Below are 22,117 nucleotides of genomic sequence, written 5' to 3' on the forward strand. Positions count from 1 at the left end.
CCCCTGCAATCAGATGATTTCTTACACGTTGGCTACAAGCCTGCCTTGTTCAGATCCTCCTGAATGTGGGTTTTGCCAGGGCCTTCACCCATTGAGCAGCATCACCACAAGGTTAACAGCATCCATGTGGAGACTCCCAGGGTCTGGGCATGGGATTTACACAAGGGTATGCCAAAACAGGGGTGGGAAGGACAGGAGGAGAGTGCTCCATTTATTTACTTATTTATTTTAGCAGAAAATGAAACAGAGCGCCTCACTCAGAGGAGCTGGAAATGAAACACGGCCAGCTAAAAGCCCAGCCAGCATGCTCAGTTTCACTCCCAAGCCCCCTAATAAATGTCCTTTCTTTTACAGCCCTGCTAAATGATGTGCTGTATGCTATGGGGCTTGCTAGGAGGTATCTGTACCATGGCCAGCTGCTCTCGTTTCTGAGAATTAGGTAACAACATCCAGTCCAAACAGTAGGGCTTTAACCCAGTCACGAAATTTTTTGTGCTATAAAAAGATTAAAGCAGGGTCCCCCCGCTTTGGGCAGCTAAATCTTTCCAGGTGACTTCGCCCTCCCTCTGCCTTTGGCTGAGCTGTCTTTCATTTCCAGGGGATTTCAGCCCGATCCAGCAGTCCTGGCAGATGCCGCTGCCCTGTTTTTCCATTAAAGCAGGCTGGATTGGGCCACTGGCACCCCAGCAGCAGCATGGGTGGGCTGGGGCCTGGCAGATGCCTTTGGGAAAGGGCTGAGCGATGCCCAGAGCACCCAGCCCACCAAAACTCTCACCCCCAGGCCCACTGAGGGAGGACACCTGCTGTGGGTGGGTTTTACAGGCCCTAACACTGGCTCTGATGCACCAGGCCCTGCCAAGCACAGGGGTTGGAGGTGGTGGTGCTTTCTTCATGTCTCCACCACCGTTGGTTGACCCTTGGCTTCCAAGAGAACAAAACCAATGTTTGCCAATGTACGTGAATTAACCCCGCCTGTAAATATGGGCACGAATTCACTCTTCAGGAGCTTGCTGCTAGTTCTGGCATACTGTGAAGTGTACCTGGTAGTCCAAACTGAGCTAAGGCCACGGAGAACTCCGCTGTGCCAGCAACCATGTAGAGACAGTGGGTGCTCGCTCCCTCCCTGTCTTGGCCTGGCTGAACGCGTGAGCAAGGCCTGCCTTCTACACACTGCAAGATCTGACATCCCAGCCTGCCCACCGCGCCTGAGTGTTCTGCTTTTATCATGGAAAAGGGCCTTTGGGCTGGTTATGAAAGTCACATGCTGAAAAATTTTGCCAGCTATGCTGCACGATGCCGTGGGTAAAGGCAGCTCCCATGAGCTAAAGGTATTCTCCTCTGGTGCTGGGAACTGACGGCCTGTGCTGCCGCGATAACTGGCATGGTATACATCACCTTGTGAACTTCCCCTGTACAAATACCATGGCAAATCCTTTGTCCTCTGCACTCTTCACATGTGAACACTCAGTAACTAGTCTGTAAGCACTTTTTCATTTCTGTTTGCCAATGTTCCCGTAGTTCTTTCACACCTGAAGCATGACAGATTGAAACGGCTCCTTCTCTACAGAGGGGCTCTCCAGGCTGGAACTTTGCTTACTAATCTGCATGAAATCGTTCATGCTTACCACCTATGTGCTCTGCAGGACCTTAAACTTATGCCAACGTGATTGGAGCCTTTGCCAGTAAGAAATTCAGTTGTCTAAATCTCCATCCAGATTCATTCCTTTCATATCCATTCACTCCTCCTGACAAACCTAAGCCAGAGCAGTACCAAGCAGAGGGGCTACAGTTTCCTTCCCACCAGTGAGAGATAAGGGGATGTCTGAAAATATATTTATAAATGCATAGAAAGCTGCAGCATTTGTATTTTCTGACATTTCAAATTAGTCCCAGTAAAATCCTAATAATTCCTGAGATATCAGGCCTGAAAACCCACTGCATGTTGCATTTATTGATGAACTCTGTGTGCTGCAGCCTGCGGCACGCCAAGCCCCAGGCTGAACAAGCCGGGCACAGTCACACTGGCTCAGAGAACAAACAAATTTTTCAGCAAGCAGCAGCAGCAGCTCCAGAGGCAGGCTCCATGCACGGCTCACCACGCACCTCTGTATGGGAACAGCTCACAGTGTACCTTGGCTGCTACTCGCAGCCTGCTGCCACCCTTCCACCCCCTGCTGAAGGTGTTGGGTTGATGATTAAACCCCAAGATAACTGTGAGGTCAGTTTTGCTTTGATCTCTGAGTAATTCTCATCAAAACTTGCAAAGTTTATCTTTTTGCAAGCCTACCAAGTAATTACAAAGAGGAACAAATCACCACAGGCAAAGCTGATATGAGACACTTCCACTTATCTCTATCAAATTTCTTACCTTCTTCTATTTAATCCTCATCCAAACATGCTTATTGCCAGAGAACCATGTGCATAGAGATAATCCAAGGGAAAAAAAAAAAAGAACAAATGCTGTAGGAAATGCATACAACCCTTACATTATTTCTAAGGCAACAGCACTATTAAGCATTGGCCCTAGACAAGAGCCTGCATAGAGCCATAAGCAAGCCGTGCTTCATCAGCCTGCCCCATTTGTACTGCTGCCCTTCAGCTGGTTACCATGCTAATCTGGGGCATGAACACCAACGCATTTGAAATTTCAACATTTTCTACCAAATCTCAATTTCTCCGAGTTTTTCTCAAAATCTCAAAATCTCCGAGCAGTTCTGGCTCCTGATATGTGATCTGGGAGATTTGGGGCTTGCAGTAGCTCTAAGACCTCGTGCAACACAGGCCAAACAGCACAGCAATATACAGACATGCAACCTCAGGCCTGAGGCTATACAACAACCCCATGAGGTGGACAGCCAGGACAATTTGAGATGTGCATGGAAGGGAGGTGGAGGAAACCACAACATCTCCATCCTGAAGCATATGCCTTCAGACTCTCAGCTCTGGTATCTAATATCAAAGCAAGTTTTTCTTAGCAAGGCAATAGCAGCTTTCCAAGGTAACCTTATTCTAGGGTGAGCGCCAAGATTTATGGATAGTGGGACAATTTGCATCAGCAGAAGGACTCACTGAATGTTAAACGCACTGGCCGGCACAGGAACTTCTCATCTTTGAAAGACTTTGCATCGCATGTGGATGTCCCTGGAATCCTAGAAGCAGACCATGCAAATATGCAAAGCTATAATAACGAGGAGTAAAATGTAAATAGATAGCTTATGTCCTGTGTAACTATATAAAACCTGTTCTGTACAAGCGTTCTTTTCTATATACAGAGCAAACACCAGATTCAAGGACAAGCGGGGATAACGTGTTCAAATTACTTCCCAAGGAAATGAATAAGGAAATTCTTTTCATGTCAGTACTCGTCTTATAGATGTGTTTGGTTTCTCTGAAGGAAAGACCCTTCCAGATCTCTCCACGATCTGGCTTTCGACCATATCGAGACACACCATGCGCTGTTTAACTCTGCCGTTACCTGCTGCTGCCTACAAGACTGGAAGAGAAGTTGCTGGTCTCCTGAATCAAAGAGCAGCTCTTCTGTCCATTCCCTTTGTGTTGGAAACCAATCCAGAGAGGGAAAGAGACCGGTGAAAAGCAGCACCTGGGTTGCCTTTCCGCAACAACTAGTGGGATCACCTTGTGCAGTTCCATGGCAAAACAAAAAAGTCTTCCTGCAGCAGGCAATGACAAGCACTGCTGGGATACCCAAAACTGAGATAAGCCCTGCAGCGTCCTGACATCTGGTCTCCACCAGCGGGTAACAGCAGTGCCATAAATTTAATTGCATGCCATGTGAAAAGTACTTCCCTTTGTTTTAAAGTGCTGCTCGTGGTGGCTGCTAGGATGCTTCTTGTTGGAGGGTAACAGCAAATGGCCTGTTCCCTGCTCACCTCATCCGTGGTGTTTATGATCCTAGCACTCTCCCTCTCACGTCTGTTTGGGTTTCAGTGCCAAAAACTCTAACTGATCCTCCGAATACAGATATCTATGTTTGTTCCCTATCCTCAACTTTGAATCTGAGGTGTCCTTTCCAGGAGGGACTACATTCAGTTTGGGGGATATGTGGGGACCATTCCTGCACAGTGGCACAACAGCCAGCACACTCTGTTTAATAGTGTAGGCACCCTAAAAATAAAACTAGAACACTCTGGAACTAGCTAGGACCAAAATCTAGTGCAGTACCACTTGTAAGAGTCAGTTATAGTGGAAAAAATAAATGGTGCATTCATCTCCCACAAGGCTCCCTGAATGAGAAAGGTGGGAGTGGTCCTTGGGAGACAGGAGGCAACAGCCTTGAGTAAAAGGGGTATTGGCCCACAGGCACCTTACCAAAAGTAGATATTTAACTAGATCCTATAAAATTTCCATATTGCCTGGAAAACCCTCCTTTGTGTATCTTCAGCTCTGTTTTGTTATCTCGTTTTGAAAAGCCAGTCACTGTAGGACAACAGTCTCTGTTTGCTCTGCCCCCCTGTACCTGACAGCTATGGATATTCTCTGTCCTTGACTCTCCTTGTTGTGCAGGAAGCACATGCTTCCCAGCTACCCAACACGGTCTGCAGGCCAGAGGGATTTTGTCTACAGGATCTATTTTTTTCATAAAAATGCAATTCATGCCATTATGTGAGGAACTGACATATCTTTAAAGTGTCTTTCTGAGGTCTGTGTTAGGAGAGAGAGGTTTTTGCAGAAGGAAACAGCCCATTAAAGATGGATTGCTGGTATATTACTTGTTAAAACCTTATGCTCCTAGGAAGCCTGCCTTGCATCTCCTGCACACAGGAGGCCACCAACAGTCACTGGGAGGTACTGGGAGGCAGGTGGGAGACACCTTGTGCCCGTGCCACACCAGAGTAGGAGCAGGCCGAATAGCTCGTGCTTGTGTGTTCCTTTCCAGAAGGTCTGCGGCTGTTTTCCTTCTCCTGTGGCTTGCCCCGTTACCCTGTAATTAGCGCTATGGTCGTATCTGCAGCATCTGAGAACCTCAGGATGACGACGGTGACTGCAGTAGGCAGGAGGAGGTTTAATGGGATATTCTGGGCTTTCAGTTACACCCACGCTACCCCGCTGAGGCCAGACAATTACTCTGGTGTAATTAGAGGCCAGCTGGGTTCTGTTTTCTTTCCCTGCAGTGCTCCCTCCCCCCAGACCCTTTGCAGTGCTAACAATGACCTGCAGTATTCCCCATTTATTGCTGCAGGACCCTGCCTGCTCCTTCTCTCTGTCAGTATCAGAACTTCCCTGGGGAAACCAAGCCCAGTGTTTAAGTACAAAGTGTCATGTTAGCGCCGTCAGTCTGCTTCTTGGCAATGGGTTGGCTTCCACCTCACCTGAAATGTCCTGACCGGCTGCTGCAGTCACACCTTGGTACCTCCCTTTTCTATCTCATCTACTCCAAATACAGAAGTGTCGGCACAAAAGTGTAGAAAACTTTCTGGATGGCACATCCAGAGGCAGTTCTCATTTGAAATTGGACCCATCTCCAGACTGTGGTCCCTCTGAATAGAGAGGTTCTTTAGACTAAATGCATGTTTTCATTTTTATGACCTGAAATATGATGTGACTTTCTTGTCTTCTGATTTATCTGTGATGCAAATTTGTCCCAAGACTACAGACAAGATACACAAAACAGCTAAAGGAACCTAGTGTGTTACACTTACTGAGGGCAGCCTGTTAAATATATAGCCAAGGAACTGCTTTCTGCTGCCACTCACACTGCTGTCCCCTCACTGTGCCCAATAATTAAACAATAAAAAAAAAAAATCTAGACTGAGTCTAACTGTGCTCTGGTAGATCCTTCCCTTTGAAGGGATGATTCTCCAAGGAAGACCTTCCTATTTTTAAGGCTCAGGCAGCTCTCACAAGTGGCTTATAGGGGAACATTTTTGTGGCCTGTGGCAGAGTATTATTTTAGTAGCTAGTAATAAGCAATAAACTGCGGGCAGGAAAAGACTTCTATCTACCAGAGCTGGAACACAAAAACAAATATCTAAGTCAGGGTAGCCTGAGGAGCATTGCTTCTGCTCTTGATTTGTTTCATTTTTGTGCTGTCACATATTGGCACGGGAGAAAGTCAAGTAGGAACATTTCAAAAGAGGGATGAAGGAGACTGCCTGGATAAAGGATCAGTAGCCCTCGATCAATGCCAACTGGAAACTGGAAAGAAGATTAGATCCAAAAATATCATGAAATCTCTGGAGAATCCAATTAGTTTCCTGACAAGCACATTGGATATTCTTGCACTTGTTCTAGCTAACTTTTTTGTTTCTTTCGTCCTTTCTCTCCTGACAGATTTAAGATTGTTGATTTCTAGACTTGCCTTTGTGCAATGATGACTTCAAAAACTAAACCTCGTCACACAGTATACTCCAAAACTCCAAAATTCCACGACTCTCTGGTGCCACAGGCTGGAGATCAACATCAACTTCACACAAATCACAAGATGGAGGTGCATCTAAGTCAGTATACAGCCACCAGAGCCACCAATGTGATCTTTCCTTTTACATGACAGTCCAAGAATTTATGACCTTTTCTTTGCTATTCAGGGTATCAAACTAAAAAGGCATCACTGAGCAAACTGGGAATAATGGAGGTTTCACTAGCTGGGTACAACACCTAGAAAGGCACCACAGGAAGGTGAGGAAGGTTGTTCACCTTCAGGAGAAGAAAAAGCTTAAAACATTTTTCTTTTTCTTTTTCTTTTTTTTTTTTCAGAAATTGTGCACACATAGACACACACACACACAAAAAATATGCAAGGCTAAAAAGCTAACTGAACCAACATCACCTTCCTGCAAGACCTGAGTTCCACATGCATGCTGCTGTTGGAATGGATGGACACCTCTCCAAAGAGCATTCAACCTTGAATTCAGTTAGTATGTAACCCACCACAACCCTTTGCACATTTTAAAGTCAGTGACACCATTCATTTCTAGAAGATGCTCTTTCCACAGTTGGTGCTATAGAAATAAATTAGTCTGTTACAGAAGCATATGGTTTATATTTTTACACCTTTTCTATAAAGAGCTGTTCCTTCTAAACTGCCAATCATTCATGGTCAACTTTTCAATTTTGTTTTGAAACTTTTGCTGTTAAGAACGGAGACCATGCAGGACAGAAGTCATCTCTACCTATTCATGAAGTGACACTTTGCTTCTCCCAAGGAGAACAGTAAGCATTCTCCTAAACAGAGCAAAAAGCTGCCAGAACACAGAGCCAGATCAACAGGCCTGTAAGTCATCACAAAACGTATAGTTTCCCTGCTGTTTTGCAATACAGGCTTCTTAATTGATGCAGGAATTATATATACTTTGAATAATGGTTATAAGCACCACATCTGAAAAAGATTGCAAGACAGTAAAGCAAAGCCATTCAGAGGAATTTATTCCATGTGTTAATAATATATTATAATATAATAAAAAAATAAAAAAATAAAAAAAATGGACAGCTTCCCTCTCTGTTTGACAAGTGTGCCCAAATGGAAATAATCTCATGCCTCTCACTGGTCGAGAGCTTGTAGCTTTAAATTTATCCTTTCAGTGACACACAATTTATCCACAATGGGTATGGAGAATATCATTGTTACACATGGCAAGCCATGTGGACTGCAGAGGGTGTGCAGTTTTAGGCAGTAAGCCCAGAAGCTGAACCTGATGAGCCCTTGCATAGCTTTTGTTGGACTGGTCCTATTTATGGCCTGGATCAATGTCACAGCAAATACCAATGAAAACTGAAAATTCCTCTTGTTCTGCAGCGTGTTACAGCTGTGCAGTACATGAAGAGAAAACCCATGGACGTCTCACTAATGTTGCCTACCATGCAGACCCCACAGATGTCAAATGCTCAGACGAGGGCCAAGAAATACATTCTTGGCACAGCACGGGAGTCTGTACCCTGCCTTCAGCTTTCATTGACATCAGAGGGAATTTCTGCACTTGAGGACAACTCTCAACATTACTGAAGGCAATAGCTGTTCTCCTATTTATTTCCACAGCAGTGATTGTTAGGTAAATCTGGATGCAACTCCTTAGCTATTTCAGCCAACATCTTGTCAATAAGGTTCATCCTTAGAATATGTGAAGGAACTACAAGCCACATACGCAAGTGAAAACTTCTGTTCTACCACAGCCCTGAATCCTGAATTCATCCAGCAACCTTTCAGCCACAGAATCATTTTATTCATTGGTACAGCAATCAACAGGAAATTTGTATAAATGTTGACCAGTCCTTTGGCAAGCTACTACTTCATTTATATACTGCAGTATATAATTGTTCTTCTACTCTAGGGTTAGCAGAAGTGCTCGTTATCAAAACAGATAATGCAGCGATTAAACTGCTAGTTAGAAAAATGATTAAGTTAGAAAATGAATACGAAACTGCTGGCCAGAAATGCTGTCTCCAGGAAATTAAAAACACATTTTTTGGCAAGTGGCCGAGATGATAATATCACTCCTCTATCTCAGTGGACATGTTACCTCTTGTAGCCACCACCAAATGTACGTGAGCAGCAGGAATTCATCCTCACATGCCAATTTTAACAGGGCCAGCAAACAGCCTGTTGTTCATTTCTTTTGCTTTGCAGAGTGCTGTGGAAGAAGGCTTCCCTGTTCCCCTCCTCCCCTGCCCACTCACTGCTGTCAGCAGCCACCTCCATTGTCATCATGTTTCTGCCCCTAATGGATTTTGCCTTTTAAGGAGAGAAAACATTTCACCATGACTTGTCCAAATACACATGGGTTTGCCCTGAACTTGGAGCAAAGGGAGGGGGAAAAAAAAAATGGTCTGAATGGACAGGCTTTTTCAACCCTTTCAATTAAAATCCTGACCCAGTTCTGGGTATGAAGGCTCATTAACTGATGAGAGTTCACTAGTTCATCACGTGAATGTAGGGGCCTGAAACCCGCCCCAGGAGAGGGAGCAGGCTGCTGGGCTCGGGCAGGGTGCAGAGGACCCTCGCCTCACTCCCACTCCCTGGCTGACATCAGAAACAACCAAGGGATCAGTCCCACTAAGAAAGCTCTTCACTGCCTTCCGTTTTGTGACAAGAGCCACACCAGAAATTTCCCCTAAAATCATTGCTCAAATTATTTACACTTTGCTTTGAAAATAACAAAGCCTTCAAAGTATTTCCACTTTGCTTTAAAAGTAATAAATAGAGGCCAGTATTGTAAAGGTTGAGGAAAGACCACATGGAGAGAAGAACAATCTGGGAAATCAAAATAGCAGCATTTTTCATGCTGTTTTGCCCTGGGCTGCAGAAACCAGCCAAGAAGCAGGACTGCAAGGCACCTCACCAGTGCAAACACGGGGGCCAAGGCTGTCATCAGTTGTTTGAGCTGGTAGACCCAGCGCAGAGGATGTCCTATATGTGAGACTCGCTGTTGTTTCCAGGCACTGCTTCATCAAGTTATTTAAAAGTGTGTCAGACCGTACCTGTCTTCACAGAGTGTGTCTTGCCAAAGCTGGATGCCTCCGCACTTTGAACTAATTGCAGGACTAACGCTGAACTCATTGAAATGGAAGCTCACAACAGAAAATTAGAAACTTCTTTCAGAAATCAGGGCCCACCTGATCTTGATTTAGCTAGGCATAAATATTTGCACAGTTCTTTGAATGGGCATTTGCTTCGGGATTAAATATTCATAGTTAACAAGCCACGTTAGTCATTTTATTTTAATATTAAGCCACACTATGCAGGATGGTAACTCCAGTGAGTGGTAACAGCAAGTTTTAAGGAAAACTATTGTAGCACTATTACAGAGAAGCAGAAAACAGCGTGTTTTCCTAAGTTTTATGAAAACAGGGCTCTAATGAATGCTCAGAGAAGGCCGACTAAAGTGTGATTTTCCTGCATTGAGTCATTTTAAACTATTATTGACTTGGATCTATTTTAACATGCTGATGCTAAGGGGGTATAAAGGCAGGAATACTAAAAATAATGATAACCTGGGTGAGCCAGGCTATAAAAGAGGTGTGCAAAGGGTTGAGCATGTGTGTGTGCACACGCATGCATACACGGGTACGTGAGTAAGTCTGTATTTTAAATATTCATGAGAGTTGATCTAAAATACCAGGAGGGGAAGAGATCTGTGTACACAGTAAGCTGTAGTCAGGATTATTACCTTAGGATTTTGGGAGCCAAAAAAGTAAAACAAACATGCATCAGTCTAGTTTGGGTGGTAGCCTGAAACAAGGTGTATTATATGGGTGCCCTACCAGAAAAACCAAGGCAAGCCCAGAGAACAGCATTGCTTTGTTAACACAACACATGAAGGGAACATGAAGGGATAGGTTGTACGGGAGCACTGAGCTGCCATTGATTAATTAAGAACTAATCTTTCTCCTTTTAAAAAGAGCACACACAGACTCTCCTTTGCAAGTAGGATATTTGGGGATTAATTTGCCTTTCCTTGAATTAACATTCAACTGTACAATTCTGGAGACAGGGACAAAACAAGGTATCAACCTTCACAGCCTATATTTTGGTGTAGTTCCAGCCCACTTTTAGATTCCCTTACCCAGTCTAGTAGATCCAAGCAATAAAACCCTAGTGCCTGTGGCTCTTCTGCATGGACTGGAGGGGTCTACAAGCATGGCAATGAGCAATTGCCTCAGTCACTTCTTGATTAGTCTTTGGCCACTCCCTCAGCAGTGGAGCCAAAGCAGAACCTAGGTCCAAGGCTTTATTGAGCCACGTCTGAGTACCATCAGCCTGCCTCATCACTCCGAGTTGAGAAGAAACACAGTTCTGAATCTAGATTAGGAACAGCTACCTTCCTGTATTAAGCTATTTAAGGAATTTCTAACATACTTGAAGTCTGTACATGTAAATATTAGAAAAAGAAAGGAAAATGAATGTATTCTTTAGGAAAACAGCACGCCTACAGTAATTTGTAGTCATATCTAATACACCTGACCCTCCTCCCAGAAGAATGTCAATGATCCTTTTAGAAACAGGATTGTGCCCTGAATAACCTCTGATAATCTCAGGCCAAATGTAACCATAACAATCTTCTGAAGCTTGTTAGGCAAACAGACCCTTCTCTTCACTTTTTGCAGTACAGATTATTTCATTCTGAAAATGAAACAGAAAAGAGTTCATCTACTGACTCGGTCATTCCTCTTCCCACTCTGCAAAACTTTGCTTAACCCAACTTCTCTTTCAGGATCCAGGAACCTTGAATGCTTCATTGCCTACATTTGGTTGCCCCTGCAGTCCACTGGTCTCAGCACTATGAAACTGGCTATGATTTATACCAGAGAGCAAACACCTTCTGTAAATAAAATAAGGATACTGAGCACGTAAAGACCAGAAACTGAAAAATCAATCTGGTGTTCAGTTTAGCGGGCAGAAAATGTGCAAGTCCTCAAAGAGAACAGCTCTGTTTAGCTGAAGAATCAACCAATTCAGATGGAAAATCAGAGGGAAATTGAAGGGACACACACATAAAGCTGCACCATTTGGAGCTGCAGCTGTCTGCAACCAGGTTTCTTGCAGCCAGTTTCCAGAGCCATCAGCTTCCTACGAGTCCAATCCACAAGCCATAGTATATAACCCACGACAGTTCTGGTGAGACCTTCCGAACAAGAAACAAGCTGGCCTCTTGGAAAACTTCAGTCCAAAGGGAAGATCAGTAGACAGATTTTGGAGTCCCTACTCAGACAAATTTCCCCCCAGAGCCACAGCAGCCATGGGCAATGACTCTTTCACCATCAACCAGCAATGGACAAACTTCCTGTTTCTCACTCTTCTTTCCTTTCCTTTCCCTTCTTCTGCCTCTTGAGTCACCCTACAATGTTTTTGTCAACATCAAGCTGGTACTTCAGCTTAATACAAGTTAATTGTGTGTGCTTGCAAGGTCAGCACAAAGAGCTGGATCCTGGCGCAAGCACTACTCACCTTCCACGACCACCGTTGCAGGTTTCGAATAGGCTGTGCCCAGGCTGTTTTTGGCTACGCACCGGTACTGCCCCGCGTCTTCTCTCTGAACATTGTGGATCCTTAAATTCCCTGAATCGAGAACAGCAATGCGAGCATTCTCCTGCCAGAGGAAGAAGGGACCGAGGTGAGAGCTTTACGTACATCCTGTCCACAAACAGCACCAAATGTCCACTTGCAAAGATTAGGCTTACATGCATAAAAATTATTTGTGCTGCCCTGCAACTGAAGAATTTGGGGACAGCTCTTCCTGCTCAGCATTGTCACAATATACTGGCCCATGCTTATTTTTGCAGACCAGTAAATTACAGCATTCATAGAGCCCTCAATCTTAGCCAAGCTGCTCCCTAGATCTTATTTATGAAAATACTCACAAATGTATTTTGCAGCATTTGGCCATGCTTAGTGGTAATAAAAGTAGTGTAAAATATAGACACAGAAAATGTTTTGTTTATAGGCAGAATTATTGTGAACGCAGGCATTTATGAGATGAGCCAAGGATTTTCCAAATGCTTTCTTCCCAGCAAGTAGAATTTGGAAACGCTGCAAGTTATGATAATATTTTATCACCGTACCTTTAGCAAATAGCCAGCAATATTGAAAATTCATTCTCTATTCACCTTTACAATGGTTTCTCCTTTGATCCATGAAACAGAAGGTTTTGGATTTCCCATTGTTGTGCATGGAAGAACAGCCTTTAACCCTTCTATGATTTCCACATTTAGAGGTGGCCGGGTTATTTTTGGTCCTAAAATTTGAAAAGGTAAAAATTAAACTTGAACTGAAGGTACGAGGTACAAGAATAGGTCAAATTCAGAAATGTCAGCAAAATCTCTTATTGCTCTCTGTATATTGCTGTAGCTGAAAGACAGACAGGCCTTGGTAGGGCATGAGCTACCTTGAGAAGTAAAAGCTTTCTTAAGTGCAGCATTCAGAGTTTCAGTATATGGACTCAAAAGCACCTATCTTGCATGGGTCATTTGTTTTCAGGAGTGGAGTTTGACAGTCATTTGAATTAGGATCTGGGCTGAAATCCAGATCCAAATAAAAGTATTTCCAATATTGAAGAATGTTTGCATTCCAGGTTTTGACATTTTTTGAGCGTAAACAATGCCTTGTGTGAAAGCTCAGATATGGAGTGAATTAGTTTTGAAATGGTTTTAATTTGACATTGTCTCTAGGTCAACAAGAAGGGCATGTAAACTCAGTTAATGTCCCTAACTGAAGAGTTAATGACCATGCCAGTAAAAAGCAGAAAGGATCCTTAGAAAGAAAAAAAATAAAACTCCCTTAAAGTTAATATGGGGCAAATTTAAATTTCTTTTACCCAAAGAGACTGTGCTGGCAGTAAAAAGATCTCCATCTCCGCATTTTGGGAGATTTGAGTTTTGCTTCCCCGGAGCACTACCATACCAGCAGAAAATCATATTTCAGAGAGCATCACCTGCAGGTGAATGTGGGGCTGAGGGCCTCAGGACTGCCCAGTCTGGAGCATCAGGCTCACAAGCACAAACAAGCCCTTTTATACAAACAGATGTTTTAGCCCTCCTCTGTGGATGGCTCAGCATTTGTGCACATGAGCTCAGTCACATGAGTTCAGCTTGACCAGGCCCAGAGCATGGGCCTTTTGCAAAAGCCAGGCCCCTGCTCTCCAAAGGGGATGATGAGATTTACACCGTGATGCTCCAGACCTTTCAAGACTTCACTTAAGAACATCTGAACAGTGTGCACTCACTTTTACCATCCTTAGCCGTAAATCTGATTAGTGACATCTGATGTCTAAAATTCACAGGGGATTTAAGCAGCGTTGCTACAAAGGGCCAATCTATCAAGCTGTGCTGCTTTTATGAAGTTTTGTTCAACGGGTGTTGATCAAAGCTTTTTTTTTTTTTATCCTCTGCTACACAAACAGTTCTTGTGCCATTCAAAGCACCATGGATGGCACATCCCAAAGATATGGTGTGACGTGCCATGTCTCACTCCGGGGCCTGCAGCCACCAAGGCCCACACACAGCCCTACGTGGAAGGTGCGTCACCCTGAGCTCTGCTCAGGCTCTCAGCCGCACCCTCACACTGTGCCTTCCCCTGCCGCCAGCTGTCTCGTCCTCATCTTTAGGTGAATTTATATTTTAAGGCACAAGAATTGTGATTTTTCCCCCAAACCATAGGCCGAGCACCACAGTCAGATGATCCTGGGGAGGAGATACCACTGTCAGCTTTGCTGCCTTCCCACTTACGCATCTTCACTTGCAGAGCTCCACAGCTCTGGGCGGCCACGCCGACCCCATTGTCTGCCGTGCAGCAATACACCCCATCGTCGCTGTCCTCCACGCTCAGGATGGTCAGGAGCTGCCCGTTCCTCTGTATGCTGTACCGGGTGTCAAACAGCCTGCGGGGCAGAGCACAGGTGGTGGGGAGAGGGCACTGCACCTGTGTCCAGAGACCGGTGGTGCCACCACAAAGAGCAGTTGGTTGTACCTCCCATTTACAATGTCTAAAGACAAATAAAAGCACTGGAAACATCAAGATGGGGCTTAATATTTGGTTTGGTCCTCACTCAACCATTCAGTTCCTGATGGACACCAGCATGGTGGCAATGCTGCCTCCAGCAGATGCTGGGAAGGTGAGGAGGGCTCACTGTCTGGAATCCTGTCTGGAACAAGAATAACCTTAATCCAGGTGGGTCCTGTTTTAGGTATAACCACCCAAGGAAGGACTGCATATGTAGGAAATGGCTCCAACTGAAGCTTTTTACAGAAATTTTCTTCAGAGTTTTTTGTTTTGTTTTGTTTTGTTTTGTTTTTTCCACAAAAGGTATGATTTTCTGGCAATATCTTTGTTGTATGTGAAAAAAGAAACACAGCAACCAAAACCCAAGCATTTTTGTCTCTGTCTTTTTTGTATCTGGGAGCATTTTTGCTTATTTGTTTGGAACTATAGAAGTGTTGTTTTTATGGGGGGAAAAAAAAAAGGGGGGGGGGAAGAAAGAAAGAAATGTACTGAAGAAAAAAATCCATCTAAAGATTAGAGGATGTAAGGATAGCTATAATTTAATGACAGCAGGATTTAACCTGGGGACTTCTGAGAAGTCCGGAAAAGCCTTGAAGTCTGATCAACAAAGGTACGGGATTTTGCAGAGAAATCTACAGATCAAAGACAAATTCTAAATGAGAGTATGCTGTGTGTGCATGTGCATGTTAGAGAGAGAGTAAAGCACAAACGATGAGAAAGCAGAGGACTGCTCTATGATTTTCATTGCAAAACTGGAAAAATACAGTAAAACGTTACAGGAAGAAAATTTGCGTAATATTTCATAAGTTCCTCCATGTTTGACTTTCACACCGTCGCTGTTTTTTGGAAGGACTTTCATGCCATTCACTCCAACAACTAGTAGCAAAATCACTAGAGGACTGTCTCCCAAGCTGTCACAAATAAAATTCCTGAAGCCTAAGTATGTCCCCTTTCATCTTTCACTGCTGAAAAACATACACCAGCTACTGCATAGTCTGAATGTGCCACTCGCCATGTTACAGTCTGAGGTCATCCCAGGACACACCAGTCTACTTGCACAAGTTTTGACACCAAAAGGAACATGTAAAGGAGCTTCCAGAAAAATAGTGCTGACAATAGCCTCTGTCCTGGCACTACTCGCATTGAAGCTGAATGTTTACACACTGCATTGTTTTGAAGGTTAGCTGAGCTGTCTGTCCAGGGTGCTTGGACCTTGGCAACAGAAGAAAATTTCATAAGTAAAATAACTATCAGTTATTTATTGCTTGCTGTAGTTGGCCCCTTTGAAGTCTGACACATACACACACATAAATATATTTATACTTTTTTCCAGAAAAAAAAAAAAAGTCCACTGATCCGATCTTTTCCTATTGTGAAATACTTTCATCCACGTTTCTGGAAAATAACAGAGATAGTCTTAGCTCAGATATTTCCTTGTCTTTGGCCCTAGCTTGTGTATTCACTAGCACCAACTATTAACTCCAGCAGAGATTTGGGAAAGTGATGTAGTTGTTGCTATTCATGTTGCTTCAGAATGGTGTCTCAAATGTGGGAAAGCAATGAAGCAGCCGAGCTCTCCAGGAGAGCTTTTTTGATTGGTATTTTCCTATTCAGTCATTGTGTCTCAGAGAAAATAGGATGGATTTAGAAAGGTGTGTTGGGCTTCTGGAAGTGCAGACTGGGGCAAAAATTATCATTTTTTCATATGATCCTACAACAGCAGAGTGAAATTTTAAAGACCATGGGGTTAAAAAGGCATGTCATCTCCATGGTCCTGCATGAATGGCTTCCTCTGCCAGTTCGGATTTTCAGGCATGGCGTCATGAATGGGAAAGGAATTTGGAGGAACGTGACCTAATGTGGAAATAACATCCGTGGAAACTTGGACTTCCACCCTACATCAAAAGTGTTAGGAACAGGGTTTTGATGAGGTTCTTTTGCAGGCAATAAATCAGATTTCTGAAGGCAATACATGTAGAAATCTGTTTGTTTTTTTCTTATTCTAAAATGGGCTTCCTAGCAGTAAAACCTCTTCCTGCTGATGGCTTGTTTGGAGTCTCCTGAACCAATAGCTGAAGGGTGCTTTTGATCTGCAGCCCCAACAGCAGGAACCATACTGAAGGTGACTATCTGCGTAACATGGAGGTCAGCCTTGGAGAACAGAACTGTGTTATGTAGAGATCGTTCTGTAATTTTCCATTACAGAGACAGTCACTAACAGCAGTCAAGAAGGAGAAACTGATGTGGAGCCATCTGGCAGATATGAATTGTTTTCAGAGTTGGAAGACTGGGTGCAGTTTGCTTTGCATGGGCCTGTCTTCAGCAACAGGGCTATAGCAATGGTAGTAACTTCCATAACATGTTTCCAAGGCTGCCTTTTTCAGAGGCACTTCAATGCCTGGACATTAACATCTGGCAGTTCACAACACAGAGATGCAGAAGCAAAGAATGGCATGATACAACCTCCTTTGTGCAGTTTCCAATTGCACTGCAGACACTCAGGCAGCAAGTCTGGCAATGATGCTCCATTTAAATATTATACAGCATCCTTTGTAAAGGAGCAAACTGAGGAACAGAGAGAGAATTGCACCATGAGAAGCTGAAGAACAAATTCCTTGCATTGCTCACAGCAGAAACCATCTCCAACTCAAATTGTGAAACTGCAAAGGACAGATACTTCAAACATAACCAGAGCTGAGATTCAGAGAAAATTCAAGGCTGCATAGTACTGTTATCGATGCAGATACAGTGACAACAAGCCCACATGGCCAAGAAAATGGCTTTTCACATTCACTTTAAGAAAGCACGTAGCACAGCAAGAACTTGGGCTCCCTGCCCTGAGTACTGACAGCAGATTTCTCATTCTGTTATTGCCAACCACATGTCTAAGCAGTCCCAAAAGTGCTCTTATCACTCCTTAAGAAACAAAGATTCACTAACAATTACAGACCTCTTCCCCACCGCAGACCCACCTCCAAACGCCACCTTTGTCATGAAAAAAAGCACCACATGTTTTGGAAGGAGACCCTGGGGCAGGCCAGGTGGCTCCCTACCTGATGGGAATGCTGTTGCGCGTCCACGTGATCTCTGGCTCTGGGTACGACTCCACCACACACACGAACTTGGCAACATCCTCCACCAGCGCGTCCACAGTTTCCAGAGGAGTGCTGATAAAGGGGGCTGCACAAAGGATAAGAAAATATGAAAACCTCCCAGTGACCCCAGAGGGAGGTGGCCAAGGCAGAGGTGTCCCTGCAGGTCACCAGATGGCTCCTTGCTTCATGCACCCTCCACATACTTGCTGTAACTGAGGTCCCCCTGCATTTGTTACCTGCAGTCTGCTGTCATTGACCGCAGGCTTTGCATTTTCCCCTCTGCTTTCTCCACAGGGCACAAGACAGAACAGCCTGGTATACAAGACAGGAGTTTTTCCAAAACCAGACTCCTAAAGGCCCATCAGCTCTTCCAGATATATGGCATGACTACTGCACATCCTGTCTTTTTCTCACCTTTTCTAACCAAGTAGCACCAGGGTTAAAAGTGCAATAGCTGTGTCTGACACTTATTAGTGCAGATCTCTCATCATGCATTATTTGAATGTATCTTTAGAAACATTTTCCATCACCCTGATAGAAGTCCCTAAGCAGGACTGGAAAGGATCAAAGGTTATGCCTAGTGAATCACTCTTCCTGCGCATGGTATGCATTGCAGCCTTTGCATCCCAGGACACATGAATGACTTCTAATGTATGGCTGCAAGGGACATACATCTAATATTTGTTGGGCTGGATTTCATTGACAGCTGTGCTGACATGAACTAGTTTCATACCATGTTCCTGAAACACCACCTTGCAAATGCTCAGCGGATGCAAGAATCTTCCTGTTCCTTTCTTCCTGTAGCAGTATCTGGCATACAGTCTGTTTTTTTCACAGGAAAATCCTTCCCATACTGTATCTGCTGACTCTCCTCAGTATAACAAGATTTAGGTACAGAAAAAAAAAAAAAAATTAACCTTCCTCCTAAAAAAATGGTTAAATAAAAGGCACTCCAGTATAAGTAAATAATAATAGAAAGCATTTACCTTAATTCTTTTTTACTTTACATGGGGGTAAAATTAGAATGTCATTGGTGTTCATCTGGAATGAAGCTAGGGCAAGAAAGGATGGACTTCCACTAACAGGTTTATGCAAAAGTCCTGACACTTTTGAACTGTCATTAGAACAAACCTGTCTCAATAACATTTCTGGATTATATGACTTCAGATTGCGTAGCTGGTAATTGCTGTACCTATACAGAAATATCTTAAAGCTACAGTTAACGTAGCACTAAAGATTATACTATCTAAATGTTAATTAAAACTCATCCCTGTCAGATTCACTGTTTGAGATCACTGCCTCAAATTGTAACAGGCTGCAATTTATTGGGTCATTTTAGGTCATACTAGATAGAAGTAGTGTCTATATAGCATCCCAGCTGAATCCCACTCTAGCAAAAGCAAGTGGAAGATTTTCAGAAAGCCTAAATTTTCCTGTTACTGGAAGCTGTTTTAGGAGAATAACTTCCACCGATGGTTATCCTGTCTACTTCAAAGGAGATGTCGTTATTTCATGACGGAGTTTATGAGGTTTTGGTGGAATTAAGCCTGACTGAAATGAAGTTTTATGATCTAATTTTATATTGTATGTTTTTATTGCTGTTGTCCACATGCCTTGATCTCAGGAATGATGCTTTTTTAACCCTGAGAAATGTAAGTTCTTACATTAACTAAAATTCAAAGCATCCGGTTTTATAATTGCATTGTCACAATGAGAATGGCCACTTGATGAATAAAAAAGTTGGATATGCACTGTTCACAATCCTTTAACACCTATAGTAAAAAACAGAAAAGGAACATTGTTTTACACCTACCACCCTAAACTCTATGGCCTTGAAGAATGACCATGATAACAACAGCAGCGTGCAATCTTCTCATTTGATCTTTTCGTTTCCTATACTAAAATTAAAATGTGGGGCCAGCAGGGAAGGTGAATGCGGTACTCCTTTCGCTTTGTGAGATGGAAGTGGGACAGAAACCCAAAAGTCGTGTGGTGTATCTTCAGGGTGTAGTAAGCGGTGGAGCGCACCGCCATTTTGTCAACAAGCGGCAAGAGGGCCCCAAAATGGCCGAGGTGGTGCCTCCTTACAAGAAGCGTCAGAAAAGCTCTGGCATGGTACTGGCATCGCTCTGAGTTTTCTCAGGAGAGCAGTCAAAACTTATGACGCCTTTATAACCAGATTTTAATGCAGGGAAATAAAATAAAAACAGTACAATATATATTTATCAGTATATAGAAATGGCCCCTGACCTTTCCGTGTGCGTGCTTTGGGGCTCTCTGACATTTTTAGGTAGCCATGTGGGATTAGATAACACTGAAAATCAATTAAGCTATACATCTGCAAAGCCATTCAGGTGCCGTTTTTCTGGATGTCAGCTGTAGTTACCCAAGATAGCAAAATGAACCAAAGGGCAGTCACAGGGCCTGTGGGAAAGCCAAATCCCACATTGCCTCCCACCCACCAGAAGCCACCAGGTTATTTGGTTTGGTGTTTGAATTCACACTTTTAAAAACAAGAGACGCTGAGCCAACGAAGTGGAACAGAAAACAGAGCCTCCCCTGCAGCGTCACAGGCTTCTCTGGCCTACAACCACTCTCAGAGGTGCTTCCAGCTCAGACGTACTGCAGGGCCTCTGTAGGGTACCTCTGGGCTGCACTCACACACGCAGCCTCTCTCCAGGGACGTGGCAATGCAGCTGCCCGTGATGTTTTAGGAACAGATGCCTATCTCCTCGCTGCACTGTGCCACCAGGGTAGGAAGCAATCACCTCCCTGTTTGGTTTTCTTGTCCCTCCGGTCCCATGCTACCAGCACTTTGAAAAAGAGCAGGGTACACCAATGTACATTACTGTCTTAGCAAAAAGCTGATATTTTAATTTCAAAAGCTTTTCTTAAAAAGAAGTATTTTTCCCCCGTTTTTGAAAGGCCAACCTGACTTCCAGCTTTAAGAATACACCTGGGTGAGAGCAGCAACGGGGGCCTAACTGGTAACTAACAGTGTCTTCCATGAGGTTGTTTTTTTTTTTGCTTTTTTTTTTTCCTGAAGCTGGACATTTTCTGGCATGCTCTAAATGTCTCCTGACAATCAATGTGCAATCAATCCCTTTGTCCACAGGGTTACCAGACAGCAAATCCAGAAAACCAGTGTTCCCATTTGTACCTCAGGGACTTTTCTGAGCAGATTGTTTTTCATTTCATGCATTGGCTAAAGGTATGTGTGTGCATGTCTGTGCAGGAGAGAAACTAGGTGTAGTAATGCCCTGCTGCATGCAACAGATAAGTCGCTTATTTGTATTTATATGCATACCCTATACAGACCTTAAAGCATCATCTTCAAGCTGTGTACCCCCACAGGCAGACACAGGCAAGCGGGACAGCACCAGCCTTGGTCTCAGCAGCACTGCATCCCCCCAGCAGTGGAAACCTGTGAGCCAACACAGGACACGTCCATCCCACCCACACTGAACCCAAAGCTCTCCACTGTCCATTTCAACAGGTCTCACTGCTATTCCTCAGCAATCAGTGCGAGACACGAATTATTCTCCCCGCTATCCAAAAAGCATCCAAGTGACCATCAGACAGACAAAGCCAAAAACAGAATATTTTTGCCCATTTTGGGGAACACCACCCACCCCACCGTTGCCAGAGATGCCTTCCCCTTTGCAAAACCTCCTTCAGCAGGAGCAGAGCAGGGTGTAAACCCTCCCAGCAAACCTTTCTGAAGCGTCTCGGCCAGGCTGAGGGCTGCCAGCGTGAGGACGTGCCCAAGGGGCACCACCAGCAGGTCTTTCATCCTTGGTCCGGAGAGTGCCCGGCGCTGTCAGGCCAGGCGAGCAGAGCTCCCCAGCAGCATTTCGGACGGCGGTACGCGAGCCGCGCTCCCCCGCTAATGACGGAGCGGAGTCTGTGACTCTAAGTATAATCAGGAATTCTCCGTCCCGGCAGCAGTGATGGACATGGCCAGCTGGTGCGTATCCACTTTGGGCAGCGTGGAAACGTGGGGCTCGTGAAACAAGAGAAAGCAAATCCCTCCTGAATTCCTTCTAAGCAAACAGTGAGGAGTACAATGGGCAAGCACACTTCCAGGGCCATACACGGCCCCAGCGCTGTAAAATAAGCAAGCCTTTCGTTCAGTGCCATGCAAATGCAGTGGCAGAAAAATTGCTTTCCATGGGGTCTTCCTTCGGCTTTGTCCCCCTCTTTTTCACTTTTACCTCCTCTCTCTCTCTCACACGTGCTCCCTCTGTCTTATTATAACCCTTTCATGATTCTCTGCAATATACCACCTGTTGCCCTGCTGATGGCATTTCTTTTCTTAACAGATATCTTTGCTGCAGCGGGAGAGGTTGGCATCAGGGAGCTGGAAGAGCCCTCCTTTGCCAAGGCAGTTGTCCACGTTTGGGAGCTGCTGCAGAGCACTGGGAAAGCAGATCCTTGTCCTGAAACAGATTAAAACATGGCAATAGCCACAGAAGGAATGGCATTTGTACCCTGAGGGGAAAGGAGTATTCGACTTCAACATCAGCAACTGCCCAGGGGATTTGGGCACAGGCAGAGGCATTGCTGGAAGAAA

At 44.3% G+C, this 22,117-nt stretch overlaps 1 protein-coding gene across 1 annotated transcript in view; it reads right to left on the minus strand.

Moving 5' to 3' along the window:
- Positions 1 to 21,895, minus strand: part of MUSK (muscle associated receptor tyrosine kinase) — a 55,782-nt gene extending 33,887 nt beyond the window's left edge. The window contains exons 1-5 of the mRNA XM_080574556.1: positions 21,259 to 21,895; positions 17,503 to 17,629; positions 14,176 to 14,327; positions 12,559 to 12,686; positions 11,900 to 12,041 (exon numbers count right to left, since the gene is read on the minus strand). Of these exons, the coding sequence (XP_080430682.1) occupies positions 11,900 to 12,041; positions 12,559 to 12,686; positions 14,176 to 14,327; positions 17,503 to 17,629; positions 21,259 to 21,337 (628 nt within the window). The 5' untranslated portion in view covers positions 21,338 to 21,895. The remainder of the gene's footprint in view (positions 1 to 11,899; positions 12,042 to 12,558; positions 12,687 to 14,175; positions 14,328 to 17,502; positions 17,630 to 21,258) is intronic.
- Positions 21,896 to 22,117: the final 222 nt, after the last annotated feature.

The sequence above is a fragment of the Anser brachyrhynchus genome (genome assembly GCF_964034855.1).
Source record: "Anser brachyrhynchus genome assembly, chromosome: Z".
Taxonomy (NCBI): domain Eukaryota; kingdom Metazoa; phylum Chordata; class Aves; order Anseriformes; family Anatidae; genus Anser; species Anser brachyrhynchus.